The sequence below is a fragment of the Capricornis sumatraensis genome, chromosome 19 (genome assembly GCF_032405125.1).
Source record: "Capricornis sumatraensis isolate serow.1 chromosome 19, serow.2, whole genome shotgun sequence".
Lineage (NCBI taxonomy): Eukaryota > Metazoa > Chordata > Mammalia > Artiodactyla > Bovidae > Capricornis > Capricornis sumatraensis.
The window spans coordinates 22,847,620-22,870,277 of record NC_091087.1 but is presented as its reverse complement, the minus strand read 5'-3'; the positions used below and the strand labels follow the sequence as shown (position 1 = coordinate 22,870,277).

The 22,658-nt window shown below is 41.8% G+C and overlaps 1 protein-coding gene across 1 annotated transcript in view; it reads right to left on the bottom strand.

The window, feature by feature from the left end:
• Positions 1–22,658, bottom strand: part of AGBL1 (AGBL carboxypeptidase 1) — an 874,683-nt gene that overhangs the window by 689,901 nt on the left and 162,124 nt on the right. The window contains exon 17 of the mRNA XM_068991508.1: positions 12,412–12,565. Coding sequence (XP_068847609.1) covers positions 12,412–12,565 — 154 coding nt within the window. The remainder of the gene's footprint in view (positions 1–12,411; positions 12,566–22,658) is intronic.

Here is a 22,658-nt window from a genome sequence, read left to right as displayed (position 1 = left end):
AGACAGCCAGTGGGAATGTGCTGTATGACGCAGGGAAGTCAAACCAGGCCTCTGGGACAACCTAGGGCGTTGAGATGGGGTGGGAGAGGGGAGGGAGGGTGCGGAGGGAGGGGACATAGGCATGTCTACGGCTGATGCCTACTGGCAGAAGCCAACACAGTATTGTAAAGCGATGATCCTTCAATTAGTTTTAAAAAAAGTTTACAGAAAAAGACAAAATAAATAAATAAATTATTAATTAAAGGACTTGTGGTACAGATTTTTTTTTAATTACAAGGGTTATTAATGTTAATGGTACACATAGGTATTAGGCACATTGGAGAAGCCTGGAATGTATTACCAGCTGTATAAACAAGTGTTTTTACATGCAGGGAATTGCGCTCAGTGATAAAGGATTTTCTCTCATGACTGAGGAGCTGAAAGGTCATAGAATATGGAATTAGGGTTATGGAGCTAGAGCATTTGGGGATAAATTTGAGCTCCAGCTCTTACTAACCACATGACTTTTAAGGGCCTCAATATTATCAGCTAAAATGGAAAAAAAAAATGTAATTTTTTTTCTTTGCCTCACAGAGCTATTGTGAGGAACAGTTAATCGCATATAAACATTCTGTAAACAGTTAATTACCTTGAAAATATATGAATTGTTAAATCCTATGAACATATTTACAGGATATAACAGTTTTGGCATGGATTCTGATGAGATACATCATGTGCTTCTGCTTCAGTAACCACATAGAGTCAACTTATAGTATCCTTGCTAATTTAGAAAATTATTCAGGTAATGCAAACTTTGTTTTATTTCCCTCTGAAATAGATGATATCTTATAGCATGGCTTTATAATCATGTTTAACCTGAGTTAAATAATTTGCAGGCCTCCGGAAATGAATATTTCCAAAACTGAACTCAATATCCATTCACAACAGTCTTACTCTCTCAAGCATTCTTCTATTGGTAGTAAACTGTGCACCCATCACCCGCAGGAGAAATAGTTCAACTCCTTCTTCTTTATCCCTATTCTCTGTTAATCACCAAGATCTCTCACTCCTAACTTAGACATATCTCCTAAATTCAGTTCCTCCCCTCCCATCTCCATAGACTTATCTTCCTTGGGCATCTCATCAACCAGGTAGAAGACTAACAGTTGTTATTTTTTCCTGAATACTGTGTACCATGTTCTAAGTCCTTTCGCAAGCTTCAGATTACCCGTGAAGAAGGTACTGTTGTCATCTGCAGTTTATAAGTGGAGAAACCTCGGCATGAAGTGTTGAAACATATTTTCCAAGCTCATGACGCTAATAAATGGCAGAGTCAAGACTAGCACCCCAGTGAGTCTCAATCTAGGGTCTAAATGCTCACGAACTTCTCTGTGCTGGGTGTCATGTCCCCATGGCCACACTCCAGACTTCCCTTGCGTTGTGTGTGCTCAGTCGGGTCTGACTCTTTGCAACCCAGGGACTGTAGCCCTCTAGGGTCCTCTGTCTGTGGAATTTTCCAGGCAAGAATCCTGGAGTAGGTTGCCATTTCCTTCTCCACCCCCTACATTATTGCCACAAGATCTTCCTCCAAAACAAATCTGATCTTGTCATTTCTCTGCTTTTAACAGCATCCTATTAGTTCATCATCGCCTTCAGGAGAAACTAATATGGAAAATAAGGTATACGTTTAAACTCAGCCCAATTTACCTTTCCCACCTTATTTTCTGATCCCATACTCAATCCACCATCCCTGTAGTTCTGGCACCCTGAGATGTTCACAGCGATTATTTCTAGACCTCCGTGTCTCTACAAAAGCTATTTTCCTGCTTGAGAAGACACATCTCCATGTCACTGCATGCAATAGTCTGAATTCAAGACACAGACCCAGTGGCACTGATATGGAATCTCAGTTTATCATAATAGAACAAAGGGACTATACGGACAAAATGATATACTATGCAAAAACTCTGCAAGAATAAACTACGGGATTGGGTATAATAAGAAAAACTGTTCAATTGTAAGATTTTGTAGTTTTCCCCACTGCCTCCAACCAGCCTTGGAAGGAGAAAGAATTCTTCATCTTCCTTTTCTTAGAGTGACTGGGCCAAAATGGGAAGTAGGAAGGCGATACCTCACTGATCTAAATGTCATAGTTTTAAAGGTTTGTATTGAAAAACAGTGGGATTATTGTGAACCTCTATTTGTATGTGTAGATTGGTAAGAGTAAGAAAGATGAAAAAAGATGAATTTACGATGGTTTGCATGCATTTTATATATTCCTCTCTTCATGTCTTCTCAAGAAAGATTTAAACAGTTCTTTAAATAGTTTTGGGATTGTCCACTGAGATTTCTTTAAAAACAAAGGTGTGTCAATAAAGGATCGTCATGCACGTGAGATGTACAAAGCTTTCCCTCCTGGGTACCAGTCCCCCTTTGATTCCACCAAGAAGAAAAAGGCTCTCTTTTCAGCGCTTCCACTGAAAAGCACTGTATAACTTCTGTATCATAATGACTTGTTTACATAAGCCACACACATACACACAAACACAATGCTTATCAAGAGTGTCTCAAAGACTAGAATCACCTGCTATTCATCTCTATCTTCCTAATATCTACCATGGTTCCTAGCCCTGGTTGCCTGAAAAGATGGAAGCTATAAGACAAGAAAAGGTTACAATTCAGTATTTCTTTTTTTTTATTAAAAACTTCTATACAGAGAAGTTTTTCATACTCTTATAGTTCATTTTTTTAGTTCTAATATTTGTCAACAGCAGTGCATTACCCCCCCCCCCAAAAAAAAAAGGAGAGCGAGAAAAGCACTTAATTTAATCAGGAGACGAGAGGTCTGAAGTTTCAAACCCCATCTGCCATCAGCTAGCTGGGAAAACAACACGGTCAGTTCATGTATCTGACCTCCAATCCCTCACTAGCAATGGAGGAATCTGGACTCCACGGTCTGCCGAAGCTCTAAAATTCAGTGATCTCTTAGCAATGCTCAGCCTCACGTGCCTCCAGGAGGGGTGGGGGTCAAAACCGAAACAGACTTCAGGCTTCTGTTTTCCTTGGACCGTTCCTGTCACTTCACACTCCCCTCATTGGAAAGTTCTGTTCTTCATACCTGATCAGGTGTCTCAGGAAGAGACAAAGGCCAGAGAGGATGGAAAATGATTTGCAAAGAAGCCGAAAGGGGAATTCTGTAACTGTGTATTTTTCCACTCCGTTCTAATTTAAAACCACTTATAAGTGACAACTCCCAACCCGAGGCAGGTGCTGTGTGGTAGCTCATTACACCCTGGGGACCTCGTGTAAATCTCTTTTTTCCTGAGAACAGCTATTGTCTTCCAAGGAAAAGCTTTTAGCATAATGGCAGGCTGAATAGAACATTGCTCTCGTACGAATATTTTTAAGAGAAAGAACAAGAGAAAGGTATTCTTTAACAGTGGCAAACACAGCCTCTTGTTCCCTACCTCAGGCCCCCTGGAAAGAACAGCATGTGAGCCATCAGAGGCGATGGCAGACCTGTGAGATTACCTCACCTCCAGACACGGAAGGGTAAACTCTGCTCTTTCAGGTTATAATAAATGCCAGGTAGAGGTGTCGCCAAGGGCAGAAATAGCAGATCTGCCCCCTCCATTCACCTCTGTTGTTTCTCGTCTTCTCACCAGTCTGAGTCAGGCAATCACTGTTCACTTGGAGAATGACAGCTCCTAACAAGAGAATGTCATTCTGCCTTGGAAAATTCTCACAGACTTGTTCCCCTTCTCGGGTTCTTCTTGAGGAGAGTCAAGACAATACGGCTCGGGGGCGCGGATGGAGAGATGTCCAAAGGGGAAAAGAATCATCAAGAGAATTCCTGAGAAAAACATGAAGCTTCCATCACAGAGATGTAACCCCAGACTAAAAAGGAACCCAACTTTCCCTGGACTGAAATCGTCATTGAAAACGTGGGGGATTTCCCTGGTGGTCCAGTGGTTAAGACTCCACTGCAGAGGGGGGCACATGATGAGGGAACCAAGATCCCACACGCCTCACAGCCAAAAAAGCAAAACATAAATCAGAAGCAATGTCGTAACAGATTCAGTAAAGATTTTTAAAAATGGTCCACATCATAAAAATCTTTAAAAAAGAAAAAAATAATGTGAGGGGATGGAGGAAATGTGGAGAAAATAGAAAAGTTAACAGAATGATGATGGTCTTCAATAAGCAGTGTGTTTGGATTGTGTGCATTTCTGGGAAATTTCTCACTGAGGGCAGACCCTAAAGAGGGGGATATTCTGGAACTGTGGGGTAGAGACCTGGGGTCTCCTCTCTGAGAAACCTCTTAACATGGGGCTTCAGGCTGGTTGTATACCCTTAGTGAGGTTTAACTTGGCCATCTGCAAAAGGGAGATAATGACAGCCCTTCTGCAAGAGTAGGAAGCCAGGCAGGGGAGTGACCAAGCCCTCAAAAAGGCAGACCAACTGCCCTTCCTGGTTTTTCATCCACTTTCAATGGGATTTCAGGAAACAATACTCCCCTCCCCCGAGACTTTTTTTTAACCTTCTGAATTGTTCTCTAGTTTTCTTAAATGCAGTATCTTCTCTCAGTTCCAATTCAAAAAGCACACATATGCACACACACGAACACACAGCACTCCTGAAGAGCACAGTCAAGTCCCCTACATACGAAGTCAAGTTGCAAACTTTGAAAAGATGCAAGCGTGGGTTCACATGTCCAATCACACAAGTCAGTTCAGGCGTCTGGCGTACGTCATCACCTGCGTGCCTCCTCTACCAGGGCTTGTGTTTTTACTATGCTGTACTGTGTAGAGAACAGCACTGCAGTGCCAAGGCCCTTCAGTCGTGTCTGGCTCTTTGTGACCCTGTGGACCTTCGCGTGCCAGGCTCCTCTGCCCTGCGATTCTCCAGGCAAGAATACTAGAGGGGGCGGGTGTCATGTTCTCCTCCAGGGGATCTGGCAACCCTCGTCTCGAACCCGTGTCTCATGTCTCCTCACTAGCAGGCAGGTTCTTCACCACTAGTGCCACCTGGGAGGCTCCTGGAGGAGAGTAGTACAGTGTCTGTATGTCAAGCCCAGGATGTCTGGAAGCAAAAGAGTAATGCTTATGTAGCTGGTACTCCTGTACTTTTCAAGATTAAAACTGTTAATCATTTATGTTTGTATTCTATGTATTATTTGTACAGTATTTTTAATGTGTTATAGCGCAGTACTCTATGGGTTTCCCTGGTGGCTCCAATTGTAAAGAATCTGCCTGCAATGCAGGAGACCTGAGTCTGAGAAGATCCCTGGAGGAGAGAATGGCTACTCCAGTATCTTTGGACTTTCCTGGTGGTTCAGATGGTAAAGAATCTGCCTGCCAATGCAGGAGATGCGAGAGATCTGGATTCAATCCTTGGGTCAGGACTGAGCGACCAACACTTTCACTTTCACGGTACTATATAGCTGACTGTGTTAGCTGGGTACCTAGGCTAACTTTGTTGGATTTCTGAACACACTCTTAGAATGGAACACATTCATATGTAGGGGACTTATCATACACAAGCTAAAGAAAATATGACTTCTCAACTCTTGGAATATCTGCTAACACACAACGTGTAGAAGGATCTGAACTGAACTGAACTGAAGGGTAATTCTGCCAGAAGATCACTAACCAATGGAGAGTAGTCTCAGAAAACACCCAAATCCATGTCTGGGATAGATCTTGCCTACCAAACCTACCTCCAGACCAGCTCATCCAACGCCTTCTATTTCAACCTGTCAGAGCCTTTATCCCACCCTCTTAGACTCTGTTCACTCTTCACTGACTCTCTGCTCTACACATCCCAAACATCCAGGCTTCCTTTGACCTCTGGAATCCTACCAGTTAAGAAGAGCCCAGACTGCCTAATTCCTCTATACCTTATCCACTGAGAGTCTCTGATGCTAGAATGAGTCATTTATCCTTTTTGTAACAGCTCCCTTTTATTCTCCATTTCTTTTCAAGTCAGTCTCTTCCACACGGCCTCAACGAGAATTTCTCGGAGAACTTCCCTGTTCACTGTCCCACTGAAAGGGTGGACAGTGACTCTGCTCTTGCGAACTTGGCAGCATTTTGGCTCTGAGGCTTAGATCTCCAGGTCTAAAATGAGCCTTTCTTGGGACCCTTGTGAGAAGTCACTCACCCTCAATTCTCAGGAGAGAGATAAAACATACACCAGGCAAATCCGGCTACTTGTTCAGTTACTAAGTTGCATCTGACTCTTTCTGACCCCATGGACTGTAGCCTACCAGGCTCCTCTGTCCATAGGATTTCTCAGATAAAAATACTGGAGTGGGTTGCCATTTCCATCTCCAGGAGATCTTCTTGACCCAGGGATTGAACTTATGTCTTCTAAATCTGGCTACTACTGACCAAAACTATATTTATCAGGAAAGTAAGGCTAAATGTTTCCAGGAAAACGTCTTTTTTTAAAAAATGCTTTTGAAAAATAAATCAAAGAAAATGAATCCTTCCAGGAAAGACTCTCTGGAGCCCAGAGTCAAGAAAGAATTAAAAATAACCAATAAATTGCTCTCAACAAGCCCCTGGTCTAGGACTTTAGGTCAGACTGTCAGGGAACAAGTCTCCAGTGGAGGGGTGTTTTCTCCCTGGGCCCCCATGCTCTCATTTCTTGAACTTCTAAAATAAGACTGAAGTGATAATCCTGCTCAGTGGAAAGAAAGTCTTTTAGTGCCCCAAACCTCATTATGAGGGATGAGAGGCCACCACTGAATCTGAAACCAGCCACATCACATTTAAATCCAACTGCAGACTGAAGCTGGTGACCCAGGGAGGGAGGAAGCAGATAAGACAATTGGAGCCCGCAGGCAGGAAGAGTCTAGAGCTACTGGCTCGTTGGCTACTTTCTTGTCCTAAAACAATGCGACACACTGCAGTTCAAAGGAAGTTGTTTTATTTCTGATTTATGGGCATGGTATTGTGTTTTGGAGGGTAGGTGATGTTCATATTCTGCTCTTTACAGTAAAGACCTGTGCTCATGTATATATTGAAAGCTGCTAAACAAATTGTTTCTGAAACCCATCAGGGACTATGAATTCAGCACTGAGGCTCAGGTCATGCAATCTCACCTCTGTGCTGGGATCTGAAGGGTCTGGAGGGTTCTGAATCTTCCTTCCTTCTTTCCTTCCTGCCACAGTGCCTGAAACATCCACCATGAACATGTTTACATTGGGTGAGGAGAGGCAAATAAAATTCACTGTGAGCAGGAAGAGGATAATGCATTTACCTGCGGTCAATTTAGTGTGAGTTGCTTTAATAACTAAATTAGCTTCCAATAGTGTGAGGACATAGAAGAGGGGAAAGAGGAAGTTCTGGATCAGAGTGGAGCCTGAATGGTGACGTTGAACACCGGTTCTGATGACTGTGTTAGTGCATTTATTGTGCACATGCACCCAGGAGTCAGAAAAAGAAAATCAGAAATCAGGCACCACCATTGACTGTGACATTTAACTTCCCTGAGCCCCACTTACCTCATTTGTACACTAGCCTTTTCATTTTTCAGCTATATGAACTTAGATTAGGCCTGGGACCAACTGCTCAACACGAGGGTCCATTGCACAATGAAAATACAGGGACTCCCCTGCTGGTCCAGTCATTAAGAATCTGCATTCTAGTGCCAGGGACGTGGGTTCGGTCCCTGGTCAGGTAACTAAAATCCCACATCGCATGGGACAACTAAGCCCACATGCCACAACCACTGAGCACAAGCACCACAACAAAATGCAACGAAGACCCTGCGAAATGCAATGAAGACCCTGCGAGAGGCAACGAAGACCCTGCAAAATGCAACGAAGACCCTGCAAAATGCAACGAAGACCCTGCGAGAGGCAACGAAGACCCTGCGAAATGCAACGAAGACCCTGCGAAATGCAACGAAGACCCTGCGAGAGGCAACGAAGACCCTGCGAAATGCAACGAAGACCCTGCGAGAGGCAACGAAGACCCTGCGAAATGCAACGAAGACCCTGCAAAATGCAACGAAGACCCTGCGAGAGGCAACGAAGACCCTGCAGAATGCAACGAAAACCCTGCAAGAGGCAATGAAGACCCTGCGAGAGGCAACGAAGACCCTGCAGAATGCAACGAAAACCCTGCAAGAGGCAACGAAGACCCTGCAAAATGCAACGAAGACCCTGAAAATGCAACGAAGACCTGCGAGAGGCAACGAAGACCCTGCGAGAGGCAACGACCCAACATAGCTAAATAAATAAATTCAAATAAACTCAGAGAAAATGCAAAGCCCCTTTCAGAACTTTTTTCTTGGGATTTTCAAGTTGGTGACTGAAGAGCATTAAACAAAGTTAGAGGCCCTTCTTAGCATGGGATCTGTGCAAATGCCCACTTAACACACCTGTAAAGACAGCCCCCGTGTGTCTTTTCTCTCAGGACTCAGCTCAGTGATTGTCACTTCCAAGTCAATGATGCCCCAAAGAAGATGAACATCATTCATTTCTGGGTCTTCTCAACACCTGCCCATCTTGAGATGAACAACAGCTGACATGCTAGCACATGTTTGAGAGAGAAAACTATAAAGATACATGAGAGTGATGTAGGAGATATTTGGGCACCAGGCTAAGCAGCTGCATCCAGTCTCCTGTGGACACTTTGAGACAAAATAGCAACAGGAGCATTGGCCCTGACTGGGTGAAAGACAAAGTGACCATATTTTTTTCATATGTCCTGCCAAGTTCCCCAGAAACCTTCACGCTGGAATCCATCTTGGTTGAGAGATGCGTGTGCCACCAGGAAGGACCCTGAGTCAGGCCAAATATTACAAGCAAGATTACTGGCTAGAGACAAACACAGAAGACTGGCCCCATGTAAGCGAACTAAGCCATTCTTATTGAGAGCAGTTCACTCTGAGAATTCACCTGTGTGCTCTTCCATGTGTGCTATGTATTTACTTGAACATTCAACTGTGTCCAGCTCTTTGTGACCCCATGAGGAGCCCCACCAGGCTCCTCTGTCCATGGGATTTCCCAGGCAAGAATATTGGAGCGCTTATGTATTTTGGAAATTAATCCTTTGTCAGTTATTTCATTTGCTATTTATTATCTTCTCCCATTCTGAAGGTTGTCTTTTCACCTTGCTTGTAGTTTCCTTTGATGTACAAAAGCACATGAAATGATGCTCAGCATCACTCATTATTAGAGAAATGCAAATCAAAACCACAATGAGATATCACCTCACGTGGGTCAGAATGGCCATCATCAAAAAGTCCACAAACAATAAAAGCTGTAGAGGGTGTGGAGAAAAGGGAAAGATCTTGCACTGTTGGTGGGAATGTAAATTGATATAGCCACTGTGGGAGATGGTATGGAGATTCCTTAAAAAACTAGGAATAAAACCACCATATGACCCAGGAATCCCATTCCTAGTCATATACCCTAAGGAAACCAAAATTGAAGAAGACACATGGATCCCATTGTTCACTGCAGCACTATTCACAAAAGCTAGAACGTGGAAGCAGCCTAGATGTCCGTCGACAGATGGATAAAGAAGCTGTGGTACATATGCACAATGGAATATTACTGAGCCACAAAAAGGAATGCATTTGAGTCAGTTCTGATGAGGCAGATGGACTTAGAACCTATTATACAAAGTGAAGTGAGTCAGAAAGTGAAAAATAAATAAATATCATATTCTAATATACATATACAGAATCTAGAAAAATGGTACTGAAGAAATTATTTACAGGGCAGCAATGAAGAAACAGACATAGAGAACAGACTTATGGACACGGGGAGAGAGGAGGAGAGGGTGAGACGTATGGAGAGAGTAACACGGAAACTTACATCACCATATGTAATATAGATAGCCAACGGGAATTTGCTGTATGGCTCAGGAAACTCAAACAACCTGTATCAACCTAGAGGGGGTGGGATGGGGAGGGAGATGGGAGGGGTTTTCAAAAGGGAGGGGGAATATATGTACACCTATGGCTGATTCACATTGAGGTTTGACAGAAAACAACAAACTTCTGTAAAACAATTATCCTTCAATAAAAAAAATTAATAATTATGCAAGACAGCAAAAAAGACACAGATGTGTATAGCAGACTTTTGGACTCAGAGGGAGAGGGAGCGGGTGGGATGATTTGGGAGAATGGCATTGAAACATGTATACTATCATGTAAGAATCAAATCACCAGTCTATGTCCGATGCAGGATACAGCATGCTTGGGACTGGTGCACAGGGATGACCCAGAGGGATGTTGTGGGGAGGGAGGTGGGAGAGGGGTTCATGTTTGGGATCGCATGTACACCCGTGGTGGATTCATGTCAATGTATGGCAAAACCAATACAGTATTGTAAAGTAAAATAAACTAAAATTAAAAAGTTAAAAAAAAAAAAGAATACTGGAGTGGGTTGCCATTTCCTCCACGTGTACTTTGATTTTGATAAACAGTTTATCTGTTTCACAATATTGCTCTCTATTGAATTATTTCTTTAAAGAAGATGAGGACCAAGGTCCTGCTTCCAGCCATCCCCACCCCCCAACAATAGTATACATGTATTATTACCAACCTTAGATCCCAAGCAGAAATGAGCCTCCATTGATTCATATGAACGTGCGATAAGAAATATTTTCTCTTTTTTGTAACTGAACTATTTGGAAGTGTCAAATTTTTTAGGGGCTTTCACTGTGTGTCAGTGGCATGAATGGTAAAGAACCAGCCTGCCAATGCAGGAGACATAAGAGACACGGGTTTGGTCCCTGGTTCAGGAAGATCCCCTGGAGGAGGAAACAGCAACCCACTCCAGTATTCTTGCCTGGAGAATTCCATAGACAGAAGAGCCTGGTGGGCTCTACTCCATAGGGTCTCAAGGAGTTGGAAATAATTGCAGCGACTGAGCAAGCAAGTACTGTGTTTCAAGTTCTTTCCTTAAAGGGAGAATGATCTCTGTGGTTATAATATCAACGAAAGTACCATTGTCAGTGTAAATAAAGATGCAAGAGCAGAGGCAACTCTATGTTATAATTACACATTGGGTACCGCTCAGCTCCTATTTAGAAACTGAGCCTGCAAAATGCAGACATACATAGATCCACTTTCTTAAATAAATAATTGCTCTCTGAAGGTTGCCTGGAAGGATTACTGTCTCTAACTTCTACAAACTGCTCATCTGCAAGGGAGGAAGATGGTAACTGTTAGAGAAACCGCTCTTAAATGCATGAACCACATCAGAGAACTTTTGGAAAATCCCTTATTATTCATTAAGGCATGTTATGGCCTTATTAATTCAGATGGGAAAATCGGTTGTTGATTAGCCAGACAGTTAAGCATTCATTGTCAGATGCTGATGGGGTGTGAGAAATTACATTTCCTATTCACCAAAGATTCACCTGAATTCAGTTAGCACTTCATCAGCTAAGGCTGCCTCTTTAGGGGATAAATTAGCTAGATTTTTATTCCCCAGCCTTTTCTTTCATTTCCCAAACTTTTCCATATTGCAAAGCATGCCTCATTCTGCTTGATTTTCCTTGCCTTTGTCTAAGGTTGAAAACTATGCCAGGAGGAGCCAACTTTAAAAGCTGGTGGGTTACAAAGAAAATCACATTTGTGCTCAGGATTCTAGCATGAAATGGGTGCTGTGTGTGTCTGCGCATGTATATCTCTGTGTGTGCCTGTGTGCTTTGGTTTGGTTTTACAACTCTTGGCTAGAGCCTCCTCCACACTTTAGTTCTTCAGATCCAAACTGTATCCAGGTCATTCAGGGACTTATTCAGCCAGCGCTCCAAGACTCAGCTTCTTTAATTTCCAAACTGTGACTGACCATGAGGGTAGTATAACAGCTGAGCATGGTGAGAAAAGTCCCTGGATTAGAGGTCAGAAAATGTTGATTCATTTTCCGGTTCCAGTTCTGTTTTAGGAGAACTGACTGTCACTTTTAAACTGCTCTCAATTTCAACAAGTCATTTCATCTCTCTGACAATATGCAATTAATTTTCTTCTCCCTATGATAACAGAGCAACACTGATATTTAAGCTCCAATACTTTGGCCACCTGATGTGAAGAGCTGACTTATTGGAAAAGACCCTGATGCTGAGAAAGACTGAGGGCAGAAGGAAGGGGGATGACAGAGGATGAGATGGTTGGATGGCATCCCAGACTCAGTGGACAAGAGTTTGAGCAAACTCTAGGGGATAGTGAAGGACAGGGAAACCTGGCGTGTTCCAGTCCAAGGGGTCACAAAGAGTTGGACACGACTTAGCAACTGACCAACAAAACAAAGCAAGAAGAGTTGGGGTGTATTTCTACAAAGGTACACCAGTAACCAATCCTTTGTGTAATTTCTGACCTCAAAGGGACAGAGGGCTTCCAAGACTAAGAGGACCTCCCGGACCACCATCACCACCAAATCTTCAAAGAAGGTATGTGATTACTTACGGAACTGCTCCAGGTGGTCAGCACTGTCAGACTCCGGCATGGCCGTGATGGTCACCAATGGACAGGAATTCCCTCCTAGTGTCTGGCAGAGAACCTCCTGTCGGAAGTAGACCTGCTTGCGGTTCACACTTTTTTCCAGAATGTCCAGGTGAGTCTGGGGCATAAATGAAAGAAAAGTGTATTTTAAGATTTTTGATAATAACAATAGGTGAAAGCAGCAACAAAGCTTATATTCCTCGAACTCCTGGTAGTTTAGAAATATTTTTGTTAACCTAATCTGTCTGACAGGCTCAGTGGTAAAGAATCTGCCTCCCAATGCAGGAGACGTAGGTTCAGTCTCTGGGCTGGGAAAATCCCCTGGAGAAGGCAATGGCAACCCACTTCAGTATTCCAGGCTGGGAAATCCCATGGACAGAGGAGCCTGGCAGGCTATGGTCCATGGGGTCACAAAAAAGTTGGAGAGGACTTAGCAACTAAACCCAACAGACCTGCCTGACACAGGGCATCAAGTCATTTAGAAGCAGGACTGTTCCTGCTCCCTGGAAGAAGTTCAGTGAGGCTGAACAGGACACATCATTCCTGCCTGTGTTCGCACAACAGAGTATCTGATTTCAAGCTGCACTGCAGCAAAAGAGGAGGGGCATACAGCACTCTTCCCCTGACAGTGACATGCAAAGAACGCGGTTATCACAAAGACTAAGTACATGCAAGATGCTTGGGAACATGAGACGGAGCTTCAGTGGTGCACATGACTAGATTTAAGCAATACAAGGAGGGCTGGGAGCTTATGGAAGGAAAATAGAAAGCAACCAATCCAGGGAAAATGTTAAGTGAAGAAAACTAACTGGTAACAAATTATTTTCCCTACCATACCCTACATCTGGGCTTCCCTGGTGTCTCAGTGGTAAAAAATCCACCTGCCAACGCAGGAGATGTGGGTTCAATCTCTAGGTTGTGAAAATTCCCTGGAGAAAGAAATGGCAACCCACTCCAGTATTCTTGCCTGGGAAATCCCAAGGACAGAGGAGCCTGGCAGACTACAGACCACAGGGTCATGAAGAGTCAGACACAACCTAGCGATGAAACGACAAAGGATGTCCATGCCCCAAACTGCAGACCCTGAAAATATGTTACCTTACATGGCAAAAGGGACTTTGCAGATATATTTAAGATTTAAGTCTATTTGAGATGGGTAGATGATCCTGCATTAACCAGTTGGGGCCAAACTATTAATATATAAATCACAAATGCTTAAAAGCAGAGAACTTTCCCCAGCCACAATGGACCAGTACCACATGCAAAGAACTCAGGCTTCCATGCTGGCTTTGAAGATGGAGGAAAGAGGTCAAAAGCTGAGGAATGTGGTGTCTTCTAAAAGCCAGCAAAGGGAAGGAAATGGATTCTCTTCCACTATCCTCCAAAAGGAATACAGATCCAATACTTTGATTTTTTTCATCTCTGGTTCCTCTGGCTTTTCTAAAACCAACTTGAACATCTGGAAGTTCACGGTTCACGTATTGCTGAAGCCTGGCTTGGAGAATTTTGAGCATTACTGTACTAGCATGTGAGATGAGTGCAATTGTGCAGCAGTTTGAGCATTCTTTGGCATTGCCTTTCTGTGGGATTGGAATGAAAATTGATCTTTTCCAGTCCTGTGGCCACTGCTGAGTTTTCCAAATTTGATGGCATATTGATTGCATCATCATCTTTTAGGATTTGAAATAGATCCACTGGAATTCCATCACCTCCGCTAGCTTTGTTCATAGTGATGCTTTCTAAGGCCCACTTGACTTCACATTCCAGGATGTCTGGCTCTAGGTGAGTGATCACACTATCATGATTATCTGGGTCATGAAGATCTTTTTTGTACACATCTTGTGTGTATTCTTGCCACCTCTTCTTAATATCTTCTGCTTCTCTTAGGTCCTTCCCATTTCTGTTCTTTATTGAGCCCATCCTTGCATGAAATGTTCCCTTGGTATCTCTAATTTTCTTGAAGAGATCTCTAGTCTTTCCCATTTTATTGTTTTCCTCTATTTCTTTGCATTGATCGCTGAGGAACACTTTCTAATCTCTTCCTGCTATTCTTTGGAACTCTGCATTCAAATGGGTATATCTTTCCTTTTCTCCTTTGCTTTTCACTTCTCTTCTTTTCAAAGCTATTTGTAAGGCCTCCTCAGACATCCATTTTGCTTTCTTGCATTTTTTTTTCTTGGGGATGGTCTTGATTCCTGTCTCCTGAACAATGTCACAAACCTCCACCCATAGTTCATCAGGCACTCTATCTATCAGATCTAGTTCCATATATCTATTTCTCACTTCCACTGTATAGTCATAAGGGATTTGATTTAGGTCATACCTGAATGGTGTAGTGGTTTTCTCCAATTTAAGTCTGAATTTGGCTTTAAGGAGTTCATGATCTGAGCCACAGTCAGCTCCTGGTCTGTTTTTTGCTGACTGTATAGAGCTTCTTCACCTTTGGCTGCAAAGAATATAATCAATCTGATTTTGGTGTTGACCATCTGGTGATGTCCATGTGTAGAGTCTTCTCTTGTGTTGTTAGAAGAGGGCATTTGCTATGACCAGTGCATTCTCTCAGCAAAACTCTATTAGCCTTTGCCCTGCTTCATTCTGTACTCCAAGGCCAAATTTGCCTGTTACTCCAGGTGTTTCTTGACTTCCTGCTTTTGCATTCCAGTCCCCTAGAATGAAAAGGACATCTTTTTGGGGTGTTAGTTCTAGAAGGTCTTGTAGGTCTTCATAAAACTGTTCAACTTCAGCTTGTTCAGTGTTACTGGTCAGGGCATAGACTTGGATTACCATGATATTGAATGGTTTGCCTTCGAAATGAATAGAGATCATTCTGTCATTTTTGAGACTGCATCCAAGTACTGCATTTCAAATTCTTTTGTTGACTATGATGGCTACTTCATTTCTCCTAAGGGATTCCTGCCCACAGTATTAGATATAATGGTCATCTGAGTTAAATTCACCCATTCCAGGTGAATTTATCGAAATTCACTGGATCATCCAAAAAGCAAGAGAGTTCCAGAAAAACATCTATTTCTGCTTTATTGACTATGCCAAAGCCTTTGACTGTGTGGATCACAATAAACTGTGGAAAATTCTGAAAGAGATGAGAATACCAGACCACCTGACCTGCCTCTTGAGAAATCTATATGCAGGTCAGGAAGCAACAGTTAGAACTGGACAAGGAACAACAGACTGGTTCCAAATAGGAAAAGGAGTACGTCAAAGGTATATATTGTCACCCTGCTTATTAACTTCTATGCAGAGTACATCATGAGAAACGCTGGGCTGGAAGAAACACAAGCTGGAATCAAGACTGCCGGGAGAAACATCAATAACCTCAGATATGCAGATGACACCACCCTTATGGCAGAAAGTGAAGAACTAAAGAGCCTCTTAATGAAAGTGAAAGAGGAGAGTGAAAAAGTTGGCTTAAAACTCAACATTCAGAAAACAAAGATCATGGCATCTGGTCCCATCACTTCATGGGAAATAGATGGGGAAACAGTGGAAACATTAGTGTCAGACTATTTTGGGGGGCTCCAAAATCACTGCAGTTGGTGACTGCAGCCATGAAATTAAAAGACACTTATTCCTTGGAAGGAAAGTTATGACCAACCTAGACAGCATAGTAAAAAGCTTTGCCAACAAAGGTCCATCTAGTCAAGGCTATGGTTTTTCCAGTAGTCATGGATGGATGTGAGAGTTGGACTATAAAGAAATCTGAGTGCTGAAGAACTGATGCTTTTAAACTGTGGTGTTGGAGAAGTCTCTTGAGAGTCCCTTGTACTGCAAGGAGATTCAGCCAATCCATCCTAAAGGAGACCAGTCCATCCTAAAGGACATCAGTCCTGAGTGTTCATTGGAAGGACTGATGTTGCAGCTGAAATTCCAATACTTTGGCCACCTGATGCAAAGAGCTGACTCATTTGAAAAGACTCTGATGCTGCAAAAGGTTGAGGGCAGGAGGAGAAGGGGACAATAGAGGATGAGATGATTGGATGGCATCACCGACTCAACGAACATGGGTTTGAGTAGACTTCGGCAGTTGGTGATGAACAGGGAGACCTGGGGTCACAAAGAATCGGACATGACTGAGTGACTGAGCTGAAATGAACATTGATTTTTTTAAAAAAGCTTTTTATTTTGCATTGCAGTATAGCCAATTAACAATGTTGTGATAGTTTCAGCAAAGGTTGTGAACACTAAAGAGACTCAGCCATACACATACATGAGTCCTTTCTCCCTCAAACTCCCCTCCCATCCAGGTTGGCACATAACACTGGTCAGAGTTCCTTGTGCTAGACAGTAGGTCCTTGTTGGTTATCCATTTTAAATTCAGCTGTGTGTAGGTGTCCATCCCAAACGCCCTAATCATCCCTTCTGCCTGGCAACCATAGGTTCGTTCTCTAAGTCTATGAGTTTGTTTCTGTCCTCTATGTTCATTTGTATCATTTCTTTTTAGATTCCACGTATAAGTGAGGTCATACAATGGTTGTCCTTCTCTGACTTCTCTCAGTATGACAGTCTCTAGGTCCATCCATGTTGCTGCTCATGGCATTATTTATTCTTTTTAATGGCTGAGTAATATTCCATTGTATATATGTATCACATATTCTTTATCTGTTCCTCTGTTGATTGTCATTTAGGTTGCTTCCATGTCTTTGCTATTATAAACAATGCTGCAATGAACATTGGGATGCATGTATCTTTTCAGGTTGATTTTTGCCTAGTGATGTTTACCCATATTGAACTTTTCACCATAAGAGCTGTAAGATTTTTTTTAATTGTTCAAGCTACAAAATTTGTGATAATTTGTTATGGCAGCAATACAAAACCAATAAGTAAGAAACAGAATTTTCTAAATTAAATAGAAATCCTAGCATCTGGGCAAGAATGGACTAACTTCCACTTGTACTCTATTGAATAAATGTCAGACTTACAAGGAAAAAGAAAAAGTCCCAAGGAAAGAAAAGATGACCAATGATTCTGTGGCCTTTCCTCTAGCTTCAGGGATACCTGAAAATTTGACCCTGAATCGCATCCTCCTTGCAACTGGGATCCTGAATCATCTGCCTCCACACAGACTACTGCCTGGATTAATATGAATTTATTACTCTCTGTCTGCATCAACACAAGTTTACTGCCTTAGGAAACACTACCCTGGGAAAATAGAAATTACAAATTAATTTACTTTTCATAAATTGATCATTTTTCAGGAACATCTCAACAACTCTTCAATAGAAAATATCAACTGGGGACTTCCCTGGTGGTCCAGTGGTTAAGAATCTGCCTGGCAAGGCGGACGACACAGGCCCTCTCCCTGGTCTGGAAGCTAAGACCCTACATGCTGCAGAGCAGCTAAGCCTGTGGGCCATGACTAGAGAATCCATGAGCCACAACAGAAATGATGCCCAACACAGTGAAGACCCAGCATACTGCAACTAAGACTTGACAACCCCTCTCCTCAAGGTTCTTGCCTTACAGCGTCCACCAGTCTAAAAGCATTTTATCATGATCTTTACCCAGTGTATAATCAAGCCCTACATTAACATACCAGAACTTAACAAAACTTTAAAATCTTAATAAATACCTCAGGTTTGCCCTCCTCCTTTGAGACACTATCAAGACTCTTGCCACATTCTGCCTTATCAAATATGTTAGTTTCCTATCACTTCTGTAACAAATTACCACACATTTCCTGGTTGGAAACAATACAAATTTATTGTATTACAGTTCTGGAGGTCAAAAGCCCAAAATGGGTTTTACTGTGCAAAAATCAAGGTGTTGGCAGGACTGCACCTCTCATGGAAGTTCTAGAAAGTAACTTCCTTGCCTTTTCTAGCTTCTCGAGGGCAGCTACATTCTTTGTCCCATGGTGTTCTCCTCTTACATTCAAAGGAAGCAACCACAACATTCCTACCTCGGTTTCCACGGTCAAATCTCCTTCCCCGACTCGGACCCGTCTGCCTCAGTGGTCCATGGTTAAGGACCCTCTTCCAGACCCAGGAATCGAACCCAGGTCTCCCGCATTGCAGGCAGACGCTTTACCATCTGAGCCACCAGGGAAGCCTGGTGATTACATTGGACCCAATCTCATTGTCTGACATAATCTCCCCATCTCTAGAGGTTTAACTTAATCACACCTACAAAGTCCTTTGTGCCACATAAAGCAGCATCCTTGAAGGTTTCCGGGATTAGAAAATGAACATCTTGGGCTGGGGGCATTATTCTGTCTACCACACCAAGGTAAGCAATATCTTCAGTCTGTCTTAGAAACAGGTGGTATTTCTGAGAGCCAGCATTTGACACAATACTAAGAAAAGGAATTATAAGGACCATGGCTACCTCAGGTTCAAAAGAATTCACCTAAGGCCCATATATCTGACCAACTCCTTGTGCTTCATCTTCCTATCATTGTCAAGTGATGATGAATACCAGGTATTGTTGTAAAGCACCTGCAGTGGGGATTGGGAGGTAGTCTCATATGCCTGAGAAGACAAGGAGGCTAGCTGATTGTGCACGCACACACACTGTGCACACAATAGTTACAAAGGCTCTATGTAAATAGCTAAGTATGAAAGCTGAGGAAAACCCGGAACCGATGGCTCTTCTAAGCTGAGCTCAGCTTCATCTCCCATGACCACACACTTCCCTGCCAAAGACTGACTCAGGCCAAGAAAGCTGTGCCTGAGAGTCCAGACTTTCACGGAGGCCCTTCCACGCATGCTGTGCTATTGCCTGCCTTTCTCAAGGATGCGTTCATTTCATTCCAGGTAAAGCCTAGACTTATGTGTTCAATCACCAATCTACACCCAACATCACTGCTCCTTGTTGAGCAGAATGGGGGTTTCATCATACAATTAAAGTTATTTTTAAAAGTAAGTGTGTGTTTGTGTGTGTGTGTAGAGATAAACCTATTCATGTAAATATATATATATATACATACACAGATGCAAAAAGTTATTCTTGGGTCACAATTCCTTCTGCAGTGCTAAATGTCAGAGGAAATGGAGTTCTGCTTAGTGCTTGAAAGCACAATGTATAGCAAACCTATAACCAGCCAAGTTTTTACTCACAAATTTCTTCTCATATAAGCTTAGCTATGCAAGAGCTCAGAAAACACATCACCTCACCCTTATAATAACTTGCAGACAAATTTTAGCTGCCCAAATTCAAACTAAAGAGTGATATAAAAGGACAGTCCAGTTAAACAAGGTTCGTTTAGATGATCATTGGAAAACACAGTTACTATATAATACAAACATAAAAAATAGTTATTTAGGCATAATAAAAGCTATATATGACAAACCCACAGCAAACCATTTCCTCAATGGTGAAAAATTGAAAGCATTTCCCCTAAAGTCAGGAACAAGACAAGGGTGTCCACTTTCACCGCTACTATTCAACATAGTTCTGGAAGTTTTGGCCACAGCAATCAGAGCAGAAAAAGAAATAAAAGGAATCCAAATTGGAAAAGAAGAAGTAAAACTCTCACTGTTTGCAGATGACATGACCCTCTACATGGAAAACCCTAAAGACTCCACCAGAAAATTACTAGAGCTCATCAATGAATATAGTAAAGTTGCAGGATATAAAATCAACACACAGAAATCCCTTGCATTCCTATACACGAATAATGAGAAAGTAGAAAAAGAAATTAAGGAAACAATTCCATTCACCATTGCAACGAAAATAATAAAATACTTAGGAATATATCTACCTAAAGAAACTAAAGACCTATATATAGAAAACTATAAAACACTGATGAAAGAAATCAAAGAGGACACTAATAGATGGAGAAATATTCCATGTTCATGGATCGGAAGAATCAATATAGTGAAAATGAGTATACTACCCAAAGCAATATACAAATTCAATGCAATCCCTATCAAGCTACCAGCCATATTTTTCACAGAACTAGAACAAATAATTTCAAGATTTGTATGGAAATACAAAAAACCTCGAATTGCCAAAGCAATCTTGAGAAAGAAGAATGGAACTGGAGGAATCAACTTGCCTGACTTCAGGCTCTACTACAAAGCCACAGTCATCAAAACAGTGTGGTACTGGCACAAAGACAGACATATAGATCAATGGAACAAAATAGAAAGCCCAGAGATAAATCCACACACATATGGACACCTTATCTTTGACAAAGGAGGCAAGAATATGCAATGGAGTAAAGACAATCTCTTTAACAAGTGGTGCTGGGAAAACTGGTCAACCACTTGTAAAAGAATGAAACTAGATCACTTTCTAACACTGCACACAAAAATAAACTCAAAATGGATTAAAGATCTAAATGTAAGACCAGAAACTATAAAACTCCTAGAGGAGAACATAGGCAAAACACTCTCCGACATAAATCACAGCAGGATCCTCTATGATCCACCTCCCAGAATTCTGGAAATGAAAGCAAAAATAAACAAATGGGATCTAATTAAAATTAAAAGCTTCTGCACAACAAAGGAAAATATAAGCAAGGTGAAAAGACAGCCTTCGGAATGGGAGAAAATAATAACAAATGAAGCAACTGACAAACAACTAATCTCAAAAATATACAAGCAACTTATGCAGCTCAATTCCAGAAAAATAAAGGACCCAATCAAAAAATGGGCCAAAGAACTAAATAGACATTTCTCCAAAGAAGACATACAGATGGCTAACAAACACATGAAAAGATGCTCAACATCACTCATTATCAGAGAAATGCAAATCAAAACCACAATGAGGTACCACTTCACACCAGTCAGAATGGCTGCGATCCAAAAATCTGCAAGCAATAAATGCTGGAGAGGGTGTGGAGAAAAGGGAACCCTCCTACACTGTTGGTGGGAATGCGAACTAGTACAGCCACTATGGAGAACAGTGTGGAGATTCCTTTAAAAATTGCAAATAGAACTACCTTATGACCCAGCAATCCCACTTCTGGGCATACACACCAAGGAAACCAGAATTGAAAGAGACACATGTACCCCAATGTTCATCGCAGCACTGTTTATAATAGCCAGGACATGGAAACAACCTAGATGTCCATCGGCAGATGAATGGACAAGAAAGCTATGGTACATATACACAATGGAGTATTACTCAGCCATTAAAAAGAATTCATTTGAATCAGTTCGAGATGGATGAAACTGGAGCCGATTATATAGAGTGAAGTAAGCCAGAAAGAAAAACACCAATACAGTATACTAACACATATATGTGGAATTTAGAAAGATGGCAATGACAACCCTGTATGCAAGACAGGAAAAAAGACACAGCTGTGTATAACGGACTTTTGGACTCAGAGAGAGAGGGAGAGGGTGGGATGATTTGGGAGAATGGCATTCTAACATGTATACTATCATGTAAGAATTGAATTGCCAGTCTATGTCTGACGCAGGCTACAGCATGCTTGGGGCTGGTGCATGGGGATGACCCACAGAGATGTTATGGGGAGGGAGGTGGAGGGGGGTTCATGTTTGGGAACCCATGTAAGAATTAAAGATTTTAAAATTAAAAAAAAAATTAAAAGAAAAAAATAGTTATTTAGGGAGAAAACATATCATCAAATGTTAATCTCATCATGTGGTTCTAAAATGAAATTAAAAAGAAATGTGTAAGTGAAGTATAAAGTAAAACAAAATGTTCACTTTTCAGCTTACATGGACATGGTATTATTATTTAATTCTTAAAAATGGAAAGGCAGTATAGCAAGATGACTAACTATGCAGGCTCTGAGTCAACCAGCCTGGGTTCTAAATTTGGTTGTGGATTCTAGATAAATTGTGTAAATTCTATACTAAACCTCTTTGTGACTCAGTTTTCTCTGTAAAGTGTATATAAAATGGCATTACCTATGACATTCAGTGGTCGCTATAATTCAGTCATTTACTGTGTGTGAGAAGTGTCTGTCATCCAGGAAACACTCAATTTTAGCTGTTATTATTCATGGATACATGTATATTTAATTTTTTTAAGGACCGAAAGGGAAACACTAGTAGAATTTTAAACACTGTAGGAAAAAATATCAAAGAAAATATGGTCACTTCATGTTGCATAAAACAGAAAGAAAGAAAGAGAGAAAGGAAGAAATGAGGAAAAGAAGGGAGGGAGAGAGGGAAGGAAAAAAGAAAGGAAGAGGGAGGGAGGAAGGGATGGACAGGGGACGAGGTGGAGAGAGAGAAAGAAAGAAAAGCAATGAAGCATAGAAAGTACAAAACCAAAAT